The sequence below is a fragment of the Sinohyriopsis cumingii genome, chromosome 1 (assembly GCF_028554795.1).
Source record: "Sinohyriopsis cumingii isolate HCF-2022 chromosome 1, ASM2855479v2, whole genome shotgun sequence".
NCBI classification, from domain to species: Eukaryota; Metazoa; Mollusca; class Bivalvia; order Unionida; family Unionidae; genus Sinohyriopsis; species Sinohyriopsis cumingii.
The window spans coordinates 159395532-159413315 of record NC_142961.1 but is presented as its reverse complement, the minus strand read 5'-3'; the positions used below and the strand labels follow the sequence as shown (position 1 = coordinate 159413315).

The 17784-nt window shown below is 37.3% G+C and overlaps 1 protein-coding gene across 3 annotated transcripts in view; it reads left to right on the top strand.

The window, feature by feature from the left end:
• The first annotated feature begins 7830 nt into the window (after positions 1-7830).
• Positions 7831-17784, top strand: part of LOC149808232 (uncharacterized) — a 42993-nt gene continuing 33039 nt past the window's right edge. For all 3 annotated transcript variants that reach the window (XM_089975255.1, XM_089975247.1, XM_089975263.1), the window contains exon 1: positions 7831-8128. In XM_089975255.1, coding sequence (XP_089831381.1) covers positions 8099-8128 — 30 coding nt within the window. In that variant the 5' untranslated portion in view covers positions 7831-8098. The remainder of the gene's footprint in view (positions 8129-17784) is intronic.

Here is a 17784-nt window from a genome sequence, read left to right as displayed (position 1 = left end):
ATGTCTTCTTACCTTATTCTATATTCATTTTAGTTTTGCTGACATTCTAGTAACACAAAACTTTGGACAAATTCCATGATCAGCCTCAAGATCTATTCTTTTATATCCGCGGTACACATTTATACATTTTTTCCTCAAAAATTTGTGTTCCTTGCTTTTAGACAGAGTTACTTGTTTTCAGACAAAGTTATAGAATCTGTCACTAAATAACATATTCAGTTACCTGTACACCAATAGCAAAGCCATTCTTTAGAGTGACACATCCCTTTACGCCGGCCTTTTTACCGGGGTAGCTACCCTTACAACCACATGTTTAACTTTGCGTTACGACGTGACACCCTCCAACCGGCTACCGTCGAGGTTCACCTCTGGCCCTCCAAACGACTCAATATAGCAATAAAATACGAGAAACGATTAAAAAATATAGAATTCAAGGAAGTAAAGTCATATTTCTCATAGTCATTGTTTTTGGCTGATATTGAAACCTTCCTAATTTAAAAAAAAACAAACAATTAAACGGATAACTAGACTGTATGATTTCAAAATGAAATATATGTACCAAGGTTAGGGCAAATAAACATAAATAGAAGTGAAATTATATTTGAAGAAGCTGTAGACAAACAGGTAAAAAAGACAAAATGTTTCAGCTAAAACTTTATATTCATTTTCTTACATATGCACAGGGAAAACAAGCTCAATGAGCTTTCTATCAGAAAGGAAGGTAAAAGGCATTGATTCTAATATATAATATGCTACATAATCTAACTCCAAAAAAAAACAATAATAATAAGCATGAAAAGCGAATGAAGCAAATTAAGATTACATAATTAGTACCTTTATTTTAATGAGAACTTTGAAGATTTAGGAGCTGTAATGATGGCACCAACGAAGGAAGTCGATCATATTAAAGTTTGACAAGAACAGTTAAGTCCTCTAATACAATAATAATGACAAGCTGTGCAGACCAACCATTAATCATATCAGGTGTCTAGAACGAATCAAGTGTCGATGGGAATATGAAAGTGACGATGATTATGACGTGTACAATGTATACTGAGTAGATAGTCAGACTGGTTATAGTTTTTGCAATGTCGGATATTACAGCAGACTATTTCACTGCGCAGGAACGGATGCCAGATACAAGTATGTTACAGATAACGTATATTTACTCTTTTGATATTTGAGTGACAGTTTGTTACCGTAACCTTTCTCTCAATATAAAGAATGTTTAACGTATTGTTGTTGTTGTTGTTGTTGTGGGGTTTAACGCCATTTTTCAGCACTATACATGGCGGCCGGTATTAATGGTGGAGGAAGAACCCGGGAAATCCCCGGAAAGAACCACCGACCCTCGAGAAGCTACTGGCAAGCTTTCTCGCATACCCACATTGGCCGAATCCGAGACTCGAACCCATGTAGACAGAGGTGAGATGACAGTGATCCGTAACGGAGAGCTCTTTAGACCACTCGGCCACTCGGGGCCCCTTAACGTGTTGTAGATAGTCTGTAATGTATTCCATAATTCCGTCTACCTTTTAATTTTTGCAAGAATTCAGTTCTTTGACTGCGTCAATTGTGTAGAATACTGCTGTGAGGTCAATAGATGTAATTGCTAACTTTCCAAATTCGTGTAGATTTTAAATACATATATAAAAAATTGTACATCTCAAATCTGGCTTCAGTAAAAGTTTTAAAAAGTTATGGCTGATCATGATTCTAAATGATTTTGAAGACATCCTTGAGTAAATTTTTAAATGATTCCTATATTTCTCCGGAGTCTCGATTTAATCCCAAAATTTAAAAAAAATTAAAACATTACTACTGGTTTTGATCCATTAATTTTCAAATAATTCCCTTAATACTTTCAAGTCTGGCTATAAGTTGTCCAGTAACAAAAAACAAATTAATGAATAGTCAAGTAAATTTTAACGGTTTTGAAGATTGTCTTGCCTTTCTGATCTAGTATAATCTGAACTTTGATTTTTAATGGCTTCGTGTCTCTGCATGAGATTGTGATGTACACAAATATGAGTGGTCCAAAACTATTCTCTTTTATATACGATATGCACTAAAGTCTCAAATAATTTAATTAAAGATGCGTATTTTACAAAAAAGAGGAAAATGCAGCATATCCGTTGATGGGTTTGCATGTTTTATAGAGATTAGTGCTTAAAAGTCTTCATGCATCTGAACGTCTTAGTAGTGTACGTAACTTTCTGGAATTTGAAATAAAATATTTTATTCGTACATATTTTCTCAATTATTTACCTGCTTTGATGAGAGTTCTTCATGTTTTTCTTTTAAAAAAAAAAAACACTTTCTCAAATTTATTTGCTGCTGATTGTCTCGGTTTTGAATTTCAGCCAGGATTCTGTACTCATTAGGTCCACAATGTTGAAATAAATTTAAATGTTAGCATATATCTCACCTTATAGTTCAGTTTCCACACAAATTTGGATATAGATTCTCTAAATGACAACGTTTGTCCAATCGAATATGGCATACATATCTACATATGTTATTCTGTTCTCGTCGCACGTAACGTTGCACGAGCAAACATGATAGTAAACATATATAGAACACGGCGGGCGCAACTACAGCAGACATGTTATCGTGCGGATAAGCTCTAGACTTTTACACACGTCAAGGATGGAAATCGGATCTCGCTGCTGCTCGGGTTCTTTTAGAAATGCTGAAAAATCTATAATATCTGTGCAGTCAAACATATCAACAAACTAGTGTTCTTGCTGCAAGAGCACGTGCTGAAGCAGAGGCTGCACGCACGCGTGCTCTACCTACAATGAAAAGGAAGCAATCATAAAGCTAGAAAGAGTCCGTATGAAGAAGAAGAACAATTGGCAGACGCTATCGTTACACGTAGGAAGTTCGAAGTAAAGTTAATTGCAGTATGTCAGGAGAAGGAAGCAGCTGTTGTTGATACCCAGGCCAAGGTCGTTGAGGCAACTGTAGAACAAGATGCCGAGAAGAATCAAAGTAGGATTGTCAGTCAAGTGCTTTTAGATGATCCAGGTCAGCCTATCAGGAACTATGTGTTAAACCAATATGCCATGCACACTAGCTCATCCTTTCCTCCTGATTACAGGAGACATAAAAAGATGCCGAAACATCGCCGCTCTCAGAGGAAGAAAATGTACGTCCTCTTGATGGGAACCATACTACCCACACTATACCATGGATGCCAGTCGCCACTACACTGATCCACACGTTTACAAACCCATAGATGCACTAGACCAGGCTTACAATCCAGGCATGCATACACAGAGACACACTACTGCATATTTGCATGCAAAAACCTTACATCAGTCAGATTCAGAACTTACCTATGACGTAGCTGTCAGTAAGAGTCGTTGAGCACAACACTCTCACTTTTCACAGACCAACCACACACGAACCCATCATTCAGTAATGCTTTGCCTATTGAGGGCACTCTGCATGTGCCTCACGTTTCGCGTGTCAAAGCACCATGTATGAAGGATTTAGCCAAATACTTGGTTTGCCGTGAACTCGTCAACATGGTGCTTTTCAAGTTCAACGACCGTCCAGAGAACTAAAGAGCATGGAAGTTCACATTCACAAAAAATCAGATATTTGTATGTTTTTGCAAGTGAGGAATTGGATTTATTGGCAAAATGGATGGGAAATGAGTCATCCGAGCACGTGAAGACGGTCAGGTGAGTACATTTGAATAATCCTGCAATACGACTGAAGGCAGTATGGGATAGATTGGATATGTTTTATGGCCACTCGGAGGTCAACAAAGATCTCGCTATGCAAAGCATCAGAGAAATTTCCAAAGATTTATAACAGACACAAGACACGAGAGCTCGGAGAACTGTTAATGGAAACTGAGTTTGGACAAAGCAGATCTACACCTACCAGGCCTCGGTCAATTAGACACTGCTCCTGGAGTAAAACCTCATCGTAGAAAAACTGCCACACAGTTTGCAAGAAAATGGATCTCGTAAGGCTCTAGATATAAGGAGGAAAATGAAGTCGCATTCCCACATTTCTCATTCTTTTCAAAATTTATTCGTGCTCAAGCTTAAACAAGGAACGATCCAAGCTTCATAATCAGTGCGTCAGACGGAACGAGATCAAAGTCTTTGAAGTCTGAGAAATCAACTACGGGATACGGTAACACAAGAACACCTATATTCGCACACATCCCCACATACTACCACTTTAAGTTGCATGACTGAGGAATCCTTGCAAACAATGCCATGTCGTAGTTTTAGAGAGAAACCTTTGTATGAACTCAAACACCTGCCGAAGGAATACATTTCCAATGCTGAACTTCGGCGAATCACATTGCTAGAAATTGTTGTTGCTGTTGTTGTTGTAGGGTTTAACGCCATTTTTCAGCACAAGATAGGCTATACATGGCGGCCAGTATTAATGGTGGAGGAAGAACCCGGAAAAACTCCGGAAAGAACCACCGACCCACGAGAAGCTACTGGCAAGCTTTCTCACATAACCACATTAGCCGAATCCGAGACTCGAACCGACGCAGACAGAGGTGAGATGGCAGTGATTCGTAACAGTGAGCGGCTAGAAATTGTAGAACGACTGTTGAATGCACAGTATGACAGCGATAAACGCGACCATTCTACATCCAGATACTCACAAATCTATCCGCCCAAAGGCTTCTATTCCTGACTCAAGGCACGGTTCGGGTGCTGGGGGGGGTGGGGGGAGAAGAACAATGCCGTTACCTTTAATCACTTCCAAATGCACCGAGGTTTGTGGAGAAGGTATCGATGGAAGATCTTGATCTAAAATGTGCCTAGCTAGTGTGTACCCTAAGGGACGGCCTGAAAAAGCAGAGAAGATGTGCACCAACCTGGACGATCAAAGTAATAGATCGTTGGCTAGGTCAGATTTTTATCTTTATTTATTTAGCTCACATGGGAACGTTTTTCCGTACACACCCAAAACGTGTGCAGAACGGATGGAAGCTATGGAAAGAAGCACAAACGATTACGTGACAGAAAATGTTGACTGAAGTGCAAAGCTATTGGCTCCCACACTGATAAAATGTAACCAGGTACCGGCTAATATGAGTGAGCCAAATTCACCACCGACAGCAGCACACATGTTATACAAAACCTCACGGAGTCTAAAGAATCGTCATCTAAGATATCAGCTCTACCGACAAAATCACACTTCCAAATCCAGACAGCTGAAAATATAATGACCAAAGTCGTGCAGAGCATGAGACATAGGTACAAATGCAATGTTAAAGGTTATAGATGCGCGCACGTGAATTTGCTTGTTGCTTATTAGATGTTACATATTAAATCACGATATTATAAAAACCAGAGCAAGAGATTACAAAAACCAGAGCACGAGATTATTAAAACCAGGTTCGTATATGAATCTATATCCGATAAGAACAAAAGATACAAAACTCGACAAGTTTCTCACCCTTTTATAATACATCATTTAAATGAATTACATTCGTCTGCTCAGTTATAAAACGGCTAACTTGAAAACAGACAATAACGTATCTAATAACACGGCATTTTATAATATTGGTTTGACTATCTGTAAAATTTGGAATAAATAACGGAACATTGAATATATCAAACAATTCTACATATTAAATACAGGTAACGAAAAGAGATTTCAGTTGTATATTTCATATACCTCTACAGCTGAAGATTGATACCGTAAATTGGAACGTTTCTGACAAAACTTGTGCTTTATTGCGACGTTACTGTTTAACTCTATCTTATAAGTACCCGGGTTATGGTGCGATCCACCGGCAGAGAGTTTAAGATTATCGTGTTTTCTCATTGCAAGCACTTGTTCCTGCAGCATGGGGTGAACCAATATCAGTATTTTGAAATATTTAACACTGAATAAACCGGTCTCGGGTAACGTTGTACTCGGAAACGAAACCCGAGCACATTTTAGTTCACGTATAATATAAACACAATACACACAATTCTTTGACACAGATCGCATGCCGATCTGTAATTGATTTCCGCTACACAGACTGTGCTGTTGCATTTCTAAATTTTTCTGCTGTGAGATCGTCGCTATCCAGCGATACGTTTCCGTTGTCACAAAATACTTTATACTGTAATTTAGTTTGAGTTTTTTAAACATATTTTTATTTAGTTTTATTATATGGAGCACTTTTCACCTTTCCTAACTATGATAATAAAGCGACATATACATTGAAAAAAGAGAGAAAAAACAAGCCTTATAATTATTTGGCAATAGGCTCACTCTCAAATACTTACTGAGGTCGTTACACAGTTCGAGGTGTCTCATGAATGAACCGTCGTTATGCACAGGCCACACCTTTGGTGCATCAACGATTTAGAAATCCTGCGTTTTAAAATTAGGCGATTCTCAACAAATATCAGACTATTTTATTTACGAATGAAGGATTAATAACTTAAACTGGTTTGTATTTTAAACATCTACTAATTACTGACTGTCAACAGAATTCCGTATTTGAATCTGTGTGAAATGGGTGTGTATTATTGGTTGGGATGTGTGCTAAATGTCACGCATCACCATTGTCAAGGTGCGGCCTATATTGTGGTTTTCAGTAAGCTAAATGGTGCAATTGAGAAATAGTATGAAACTTCGGACAACTGGCCATTATGATCGAAGGCCGTCTAGATTGCACTGAGATTATTATTATTATTATTATTATTATTATTATACAAGAACGATGATATTTTATGGTCTTACGGGGTTAGTACATAATACCTTTCATTTTTAGTGTTAACGTATCCCTTAACAAGAACAACCAAAATAAACTAAAATATAAGTAGTTTAATCCAGGTCTTTTACGTTTTATTGTGTGGTTTTCTTATGTTCTCGCATCCCAATAGGAGATGTAAAAACACACATATATGTGTAAATATATGTGCAAGAATAGCATATCGATAATATTACTAGAAATGTGCAATACATCATAATACGCTTGATCATTTTGGTTATTCGATTTCTTCAAAGATAATTTTTCTTATGTCATTTATTACGATCTACTGGCTACGTAACTGTACATATATTGAATGGTGAAAGACTTTTTAAGTTCCTATGCACTTGTTTATAATCCATTTGTATTTTTATACTCTATGGAAATAGCAAACTTTGAAACTTACTTAACTAAATTTATTTCAAATTGGTTATCGTAAAATCACGACCTACATCTTATATCAATTATCTATGTAATTTGACATGCCAACATGCCAAGAGAGAGAGAGAGAGAGAGAGAGAGAGAGAGAGAGAGAGAGAGAGCGAGGGATAGATAGAGAGAGCGAGAGCGTATACCCATATGAAACAACGACTTTTTAAAATAATTACGAGAAATAATAAACGACGATAATGACACATGCCATTCTTCTAAACTAAACGTGTCGTATTTGGGACTGCTACGGTCTACAACAATGACGTAGTACCTGAGTCTAAATAATAATTGTGCTGTAAAGCACACTGTCATGGTTAGCAACAATGGGATGAAAATGTAGCTAATATATTCATAACCGTGCCAAAATTTGCATTTGTTTTTATTGCCGAAAAAGGGGTGATCTTTCAACCTTAAGACTATTGTTGTTGATCTTAGATGATGGCAGATCATTGATCTTTATATATATTGACTGCGGCATATTTAAATAACGACTTCAAACATGCAAACAATCGAACATAAAACCTGGTAAGCACAAAGCACACTTTAATGCCAAATCTATGAAGTTCTTCTCATATTATTCCCTGTATAAATATCGTGGGGGTTTATTGTCATAGACTTGATAAATATTCTGCTCTTAACAAGAAACTGAAAGGGAGCCTCGTCAATGAATTGAGTTGGTACAATACACAATCGTCCGCTCTTATTTAAATCATTTCAGCATGAACATATTGCTTCGTACCGAGATAAATATTTAATGCGAGGGTTTATCGTAACAACAAAATTCGGTGACAAGGTAAATTGAGTGTGGACAAAGCGACTCTTGCACAGCCATTTATACGCGAAATAAGCTATTAGAGAAAGCAGTCACTTCATTCGAGATACTAATGACGGGGAATTAGAATTTACATTAGGAATATCAACAGCGAAATGGAGCATACGAAAAGGATAAAAACCATGGTAAATTAATCTACTTCCTATTTTTGTATTTATTATTAGCATTATACTCATTATTATTATACTTATTATTATTATTATTATTATTATTATTATTATTATTGTTGTTTTTGTTGTTGTTGTAATTTTAAAGTGATTCATTCTTTCGGCTGCTAAAATTATTTAAATGCCACTGGTGGATAGTTTACCAAGAGGGAAATTCTATCCGTAGCCTTTTGTATGGAGCGAAATCAAGTTGGTTACTTATTCCTTATTCCTTATTCCCGATTCAATAAGGAATAAGTAACCAGTTACCGATTCAATAAGGAATAAGTAACCAGTTACCGATTCAATAAGGAATAAGTAACCAGTTACTTATTCCCGATTCAAATATTTTCACATACATTTTAATACTTATTCCTTATTCACACGGTTTTTTAAAATTTTTTTATTCATTATTCCCAATTCAGTGTGTAATTGGTTACCACGTAGTTAATGCAGATGAAAGCATTTTGGGGCATGCGGTGGTGTAATTCTAACCTGATTGGAGAGTGCTATATGAAGCTAAATATAGATAGATCACTGACTATATGTAGGAATCGTTTAGGATATTGATAGGAATACGTGTTTTGTAATTTGATATAGGATTAATTAGTTGTGTTAGGCATTTGGGTCGTGTCTTGTGTTGCATAGCGTTAAGTATTAGTATTCGGGTTCGAAAAGCTTACTAATGACTCAAGTAAAAGGGAAATCACAAAAAACCATACAAGTGTGAACTTGGAGATTTCTCGTGTGTGGTCGTCATGTCCTTAGAGGAGAATTGTGTGGAGTATTTACGAGTTTAAGAAGCCTTCAGTTGACTTGAATATTGTCTTGAAGTCCTTGGAACTGGGGAACTTAGCATACTTGTAACCGATTTCCAGAAATTGGGGTTATAAAGGGGAGTGGAGGGCAGGTAAAGCACATGACGCAAGAAGATGATATCTTACTTTGGTCGTTAAGTATCATCTTTAAAGAGAGTTGACGAGGACCCTTCATTAGATGTTATCTCTAGAAGATAGTGTAGTAACGAAAGACGTCCTGAGAAATTTCGTCGAGCCGAGTTCGAGAAATCAGCTAGATGACGGAGGTCTCGTACGACACATAGTAAGATTATAACATAGAACCTTCTTTGACATTTTATCTCTAGAGGATAGAGATCCGTCCACAAAAATGTCCTAACGAATTTCGTAGAGATTAAACAGCATAATAAGGGACGCCCTATGGGTATCTGGTATTACCCCACCCCCACCCCCGAAAAAACCCAACAAAAACAACACGCAGATATTAATATACTGCATCGATAGTTTGTACTAATTGAACACCTGCTAAGAGGATTTTGATTTCAACCTTTCCTGCATATTATCTAACTAGGTACACGTTCTTAAAGCTTTTTTTTATATAAAAAAAATCGTCGAGACGACTACGAGAAATCTACTGCTTGATGAAAGTCGAGTAAGACACATACCGTGAGAACATTATATCTTTATACCGTTTTGACATGGAACCTTCTTTTATATTTTATCTCTCGGGGATAGAGTCAACTCTCGAACGAAGTCCTGGTGAATTTCGTCGATAGCAAACCGCGATATAAGGTGCATCCGACGGGTACCAGGTATGAAAAACACGCACAGATTAATAGACTGAATCAAAGAGTTTGTACTAACTAAACTTCTGATTAGAGGATTTTGATCTCAACGCCTGTTGAACAGTACGAAAGTAGTGATCCGTCCTAACAGTATGAAAATTAGAAAGAAAAAAATTTTCCAGCCTATTTCTAGAACATCGCGGCTAGATAAAGCAATCAGAACTCTTTAGATGCTGTAAGATTATATCTTACGTTTCCATTTGAGCCATTACGTCCCCTCTTTATTAGGTTTTTACATGGACCCTTCTTTGATATTTTAATCCTAGGGTATAAAGTCCACTAACCAAGGACGTCCCGACATTTCGTCGAAATAAAACTGCGAAATAAGGGCGCACCATGGTGTAACAAGATAACCGGGTGGGATTTTCGGATTCACAACAGAACACTTTTGACGATGATATAACTACTAGGTTTAATAATGGATGACTTGCATGAGCAATTAATTAATAATAATTAATTAATTATGAATATGTGCGTGTATATATAATCCGAATATTGGATTTAATTAACATAAGAACGCACAGACTTGATGAAAAATAAAAAATTAATTTAGCAAATACAAAGACAAGAGGTGAATGGTTCACAACGATTTGGCAATGAAACGATGGATATAGTTTACTCAGGTAGTAAACGATGTAAAATTTTACTCAGGTAGTAAAATACATTCACTCGGGTAGCGAAATTATGGTGATAAAAAAAGAGGGACAGATATACAACTTATCTGTACAGTCCTGAAAGATACGCTTTGTTTTACGAACCCCAAAATTAGCCAACGTCTAACAAATTACATGTACGGAGACATTCCGTCATCAGTACACTTTGTTTCAGCTCCACGGCTGCTACCGTTCAGCTTCACAGCTGCTACAGACTTTGGACACTCGGAACACTTCGAAACACTCAGAACACACCGAACATTAGACCCTCTGGACATTAGACATTCCGGACATCCCGGACATTAGACACTCCGGACACTCCAGACACAGACATTCCGGTCACTCCAGACAAAGACACTCCGGTCACAGACAGACACTCCGGTCACTCCAGACACAGACACTCTGGTCACAGAGAGAGACACAGACACTCCGGTCACAGACACAGACACTTCGGTCACAGACGTTCCAGTCACAGACAGCTGAAAATATCCAATACCGTATACTATTCATGACACGGGCATAATAACGTAATGACGTTATACACGGTAAGTTATATAGATTACATTATCAGCACAATAATTACAAAATGACAGGTTAAAAATAAAACAATCTTGCTCGATAAGAATCCTACTATATTAAACAGTTTGAGAAAATGTAGCTTTTCATTACTAATATAAATCCCTTGTTAAGTAGAAAACGAGAATAGAAATATGTGCATTATACTGCGTAAACCAAAGCTACATAGCAAAGATTAAAAAATAAACGTGGTAGTACAGTAGTTATAGGTTATAAACTAGAAATTAATAAACTTACATACCTCGACAGCTGAAGATGTGCAAGTTTTTGAAGCAGACTGCCGGCTGACAAGACTATTCCGTATTGTAAAGAAACTTACGTACGGTGAAATATTTATACACAAACATAGTCTGCATTATATGCATTGATTCGTCCCATGGAGAGCACTTCGCACGTGCGGCATGGGATGAACCGAACTCACTATTTCGAAATACGATACAATATACATAAATCATCCTCGGGTATCGTTGAAACAAAAAACGAAACCCGAGTACATGTATTCAATAAATAAAAGAATTTAATTCCGTGACAATACTTCTCACCTAAAAAAAGTGGTAACACTTTTAGAAAAATCACGGAATGTGAACATAAACAATTGTTAAAACTTCCAATTTGAATACTGAACGAAAATGATCTGCTAATTACACCTTACCTAAAAAATCAGCACCCACATTTTCCGATCCTCGAATCGCTTCGATCCGGAAACTATACGATTGCAAAGACAACGCCCAACGCACCAATCTTGCATTGGTGACCTTTGCTTTGTTCAAGTATAAGAGCGACTGATGGTCCGTTTGTAAGGTAAATTCTCTCCCGAAAAGGTATGTATGGAATTTTCCTATCCCCTATACTAAGGCTAGGCACTCCTTCTCAATTACGGAGTAGTTTTGCTCCCTAGGGAGCAATTTCCTGCTTGCATAAGCAATGGGCAATTTCATCCCTTCTTGCTCCTGTAGTAAAACAGCCCCAAGACCCGTATCGGACGCATAAGTCCTCAGCACAAAAGTTTTGTTCAATTCTGGTAACTTTAAGATTGGTGCACTTACCAGTTTCTGTTTTAAAGCATTAAATGCTTTTTCCTGGCACACCCCTCAGGGAACTTTATTCGGTTGCCCTTTCCTAGTCAAGTCTGTTAATGGGCTGGCAATAGCCGCAAAATTGGGGACACATTTCCTGTAAAACCCAATCAAACCTAGGAAAGATCGTACTTGTTTTTTAGTTTCTGGTCTAGGTGTATCTTTGATTGCTCCTATTTTATCTGGGTGAGGTTTCAACTGACCGAATCCACTCACGAGATGTTCCAAACACTCTAGGCTAAAATACTCTATACTACATTTGGTGGGCTTAGCTGTAAGATTTGCAGTGTGAAGTCTATCGAACAGATCCCGTAATACCTTAACATGTTCATACATGGGTATGTGTATAAACAAAGATATCATCTACAAAACTGTCGACGTTTTCCATACCGTTTAACAGTTTGCGCATGAGACGAACGCACGACGCACCGGCGTTGACTAAACCGAAAGGCATAACTTTAAATTGATAAAGACCTTTCGGATTCGCGAATGCCGTTAATTCGCGGGCATTACAGCGATTGGTATCTGCCAATATCCCTTGGTAAGGTCTAATTTGGGAATGTATTTATGACCTGCCAAGTTCGAAAAAAATCTTTCCATATCTGGCACTGGTTCTGCGTCGAACACGGTGATTTTGTTCTATTGCCGAAAATCAATGCAGAAACGGTTATTCCCGTCTTTCTTTCTGACTAACACAACAGGGGACGAGTACGGAGAACTGGAAGGTTCGATCACTTCCTTGACTAACATTTTCCCCACTTCTTCGTTGATTGTCTCCCGCGCATCAAAAGGTATTGGATATTCTTTAATCCTGATCGGCTCAGAGGTATTCAACTTGATCTCGTGTTGAATCAATCCAGTACGGCCCGGTTTGTCCATAAACACGTCAGGGTATTGGGACAAAACCTCCAATATCTGTGTATGCTGACCCACTGATAAATTCGGGCATACATTGAACTGGTCAGTACCTTCTTTCCCTACGTCAATGGGGTATTCAAGGGGCATTTCTGTACTGGAGACCATTCCGATTCGTTACACGACTTATCCTGTATCACCGCTATGCATACTACGTTCAAGACCCCTTTATCTATTGTTTGTCTAGGTCTTTCTAGGTAGAGTTTAAGCATATTGGCGTGAAATATATTGGACTTACCCTCCACGTCAATGATTTAGTCCATTTCGCCTTTCACCTGTTTGACTTCCATTGGAATAGCAGCTTATTTTTATTTGTTGGGAGAAGCACGAACACTTGATTGCCTACATCAAACGTTTTACTCCGCGTTCCTCGGTTGTAGTACTTCGCGTACCTACGACTAGATTTCGCGAGTTTGTCTTGCGTCATTCGACTTCTTCGTCCGCGACTTCGTTTGACCACAGTTCGCGTAAAATGCGCATAGGACCACGAACTGTCCTACCGTACAGTAGTTCAAACGCTGAGAAGCCAAAGCTTTTATGAGGAACCTCACGATACGCGAACAGAATTGCGTTCAGATACCTATCCCAATCCTTAGGTCTTTCCGCATACATACTAATAATAATAATAATAATAATAATAATAATAATAATAAGGACTTTGTATAGTGCCTAATCTTTACAACATTAGACAACACCTACAAGATAAAAAAAACATATATAATGATAACATTACGAACACAAACACCATGAAATTAAAAAACATAGAAGAAACAAAAACATGCTGAGTTTATTTAAGGTAGGAAACATTATTAGGTCTTTAAGTTTGTTCCGTCGCAACATTTGCTTCAACGTCCCGTTGAATTTCTCGACCAACCATTGCACATATGGTGGTAGGGTGTCGTGCGCAACTGTTTAAGGGACAACAGCCTTCTAATTTCTGCCATGAGATCTGAGGTGAATTGAGCTCCACAATCCGTAAGAACCTCTTCGGGCACTCCGACCCTGCTGAACATGTCATCGAGCGCTTCGGATACACGTTCGGTTTCAATCGATGGCAAAGCTATGGCTTCGGGGTATCTGGTAGCGCAATCTACCAGCGTCAAGATGTGTCGGTTTTTCCGATTTGTATTTGGACATATAGGTCCCACAATGTCAACGGCCACTCTTTTAAACGGAGTATCTATCAATGGCATTTGACTTAACGGTACTCTAGTCAACCTGCCCTTAGAGACAGTACAGAACCGCACTACGTCGCTATTGACACTAGACCAATACAATTCTCTTAATACCCTCTCTGTTGTTTTTTTTTTCATGCCTAAATGATCCGCCATACTCGACCCCTGCGTGACCTCGAGTACATGCGACCTGGATTTATGGGGGACCACTAGTTGCAAGAACTTCCTATCAAGTGTAGAGTATTCCCTATACATTAAACATTTTCGAGTAAGGAATTTAGAGGAACGCCCGTTCTTACACTTCCTCACGGTACCCGATAATGCTTTCTTCGCGTTTGCACGTAGAGACGCGTCACATTTTTGCTCATTCTGAAATCTTCGTGGCAGATATCTGTAATGGCTTCCGGTAATTTTAATTTACGTAAAGGTTTGTTATCTTCCTTTACCTGAACCCTAGCTTACAAAGCTTGGATGATCGGGAATCGGAAGTCTGACAGGTCGGAAGCCTAGATCCTTGTACATTGCCAATCGTAAGTTAATAGATCGGAATGGCTATGCACAACGCTTCCACGTTTTTGCTCTCTCTCTCTCTCTCTCTCTCTCTCTCATATTGTAACTGCATTTGTTCTTTCTTGTAACTGCATTTGTCCTTCTTTCTCTTTTTACCCGCTTGTATTTGCGTTTGTTTTTGTCTTTCTTCTTTCTGAAGCTCCAACTTCCTCAACTCCAATTCCATATTGTACTTTAATTCTAATTCCTTCACTTTTATTTCAGAGTCAGATACAGACTTACTGATCGAAAGCAAAGCATTTTTATCCAAAAAATTCTTTTCTGCCAAAAGCTGAACCAAAATATTTCTTATTTCTTGTTTCGTTAAGGAAGCCTTTACCTCAGAAATATCGTATTTTCTGGAAAGTTGAATCAATTCATCTTTTTTAAAAAGATCTTATTGTTCCTGGGTAGGATTCGAAAGAAAGATTTCCACTTTTGTTGACGTTATAGAAAATGTTGGTCAATTTCACTAAGACTTCAAAAACATAGGGAATTCAAATAAAAAAGACAACAAAGTTTTCTAAAATATCTTAGCCAAAATTCAAAATCTCGGATGAGCCCCCAATTCTTATGTTACGTGTTTAGGCTCGAATAAACAGCATCGCAAGAAAGATTGAAAACAACAAACTTTGAAAAATTTAACAAATAATTTATTTCCCTGGGAAAATGCTGTAAAAATAAAAGAATAAGAACTTACGGTTGTAAGAATCAAAGCCAAAAACAAACTCCAAGAATAATCCACGAATAAAAGTTTAGAAGTCGTAATAATAAAATATTTTGATGATTTCAAGTTCGAGTCCCGACGAAGAATCCAAGATGGAAGGCGATGACGTATGCTGTATCTTGTTCAATGTTGTTGTCTACAGTTCCTTGCAGAAACACAAGAAATAATCCTCCGGTTTTTGAAAACCCAAAATTATTTTACGAAATGTCTTATTTCAAGAATTCTGTATGAGCACAATAAATATTTCCAGAGAAACGAATTAATCTTTTAGAATCCAAATAATCTGAAGAAAAATTAACATATAATTAAAAAGCTGGCTACAACAGAAGGAAACGACTTGACATCAAGCGTTTTTAAGCCCAGATTGTGAGATCGATCTCTAAACATCACTATTTAATCTAAGTAATGCGCAATTTCGGAAATGTCTAATTGCAAAATAGAGGATCACGTGATCATGTTTATATATAAAATATCACGTAGCCCCTGTATCCTTATTACTATGAGAATAAAAGTTGTTTACTTCACTAAAAGCTATTTACAAGTCGAGGGTCATATATCCAAAACAGCCACGATCTCAACCTTATTATTCCCACAATAAAAATAAATAAAAAATAACTTGTTCGCGTGACTGTTACTAATTTTGAATTAAGGTCAAGAAACAGGTCAGCTTCATGTTTACAAAAATGAAGAGTCAGGGTCAAATTATTTTCTGGAAAAAGTACTATTTCCTAGCTAACGAAACTACATTATTTTGACATATAATGACATTAAAAAATAAAAAGATTTTACAGCTGACAAATAAATAGGATATAAATTAAGTCAAATATAAACAACAGTGCTCCAACAGTGGGAAAATGTTATAGAAAACTAGTCGAGCCGATTCCGAGAAACGTTCGGCTGTATAACGGATTTGGCTACACTGCCTGCCGTAAGAAAATTATATTTTACGTATACAGTTGGGACATTACGTTCACTCTTTGAAGAGTTTTTAAAGGGATCCTTCCTTACGATTTTATCTCTGTTGGAAAGAGGCAACCTAAGAAGGACATCCTGACGAATTTCGTCGATAAGAATCAGCGAAATTAGCGGGTTCCTATGGTTATTGGTTATGAAAACTCACGCACAATGTGGACAGATTCGTTAAATATTTGTAATATTTAAACCCCTTCTAAAAGGAATTTGATTTTAACGCATCTTCAGCTATATCTAACCCCGTATCGTTTCCAATATGAGGAAAAGTTTTAAAAAATTCGACAGCCGATTTTGAGATTTTCTCGGTTAGAAAAAGAAGTTCGGTATCATACATGCCATATGTATGTATGTATGTATGTGTACATATATATATATATATATATATATATATATATATATATATATATATATATATATATATATATATATATATATATATATATATATATACCAACTTATGCTGTAAGATTTTACATTACGGACCCTTCATTGATATTTTATCTCTAGGAAATAGAATCCACCTACAAAGGAAGTCCTGACGAATTTCGTGAAGACGAAATAACAAAATAATGGGCGCCTTAGGGGGTACCGGGTATTAATAACACGCAAATGTATACAAACTGTATCTATAGTTTGTACTTATGGGACCCTTACTTAGAGGATGTTGATTTCAACGCCTCTTATACCGTTTCGAAATAAGACCCCTTTCTAACAGCAGAAAAAGTGTAAAGAAAATTAGTCAAGCAGATTTCGAGAAACTAAAGAAAGGAAGTCGAGCAGATCACATGCCGTTAAGATTATATACATGTGGGCCATATTACATCCACTCTTTACACAGTCTTGACATGAACCCTCCATGGATATTTTACCTCTAGGAGATCGAGTCCACCTACGAAGGAAGTCCTGACGAATTTCGTGGAGATGAAACTGCGAATGAAGGGGCGCCTTAGGATGTACCATCTGTGAAAAACACGCAAAATGTGGATCAAATTGAGCTAAAACTTGATCTAACTATAAAATGATTTAGAGGCCTTTGATTTCATCTAGTTTGCAATCAGTTCCCACAGTAAGAAAAGTTTGTAGAGAATTTGTCGCATACAACACATACCGTTGGAAGATTTTATTCCATGTACAGAGTTGAGACATTACGTCGTACTCTATTTACAATGGAGGAAGTCTACCTACCAAGGAAGTCCTAATAAATTTCGTGAAGAGGAATTGGTGAAATAAGGATCATCTTGCGGGTGCAAGTATGAGAAACACGCGTCAATTGTATCAATATATGTTTACTAACCGAACTTCTACTTATAAACTATCTATTTCAACGTCTCTTCGGGAATGCCTAGCTAT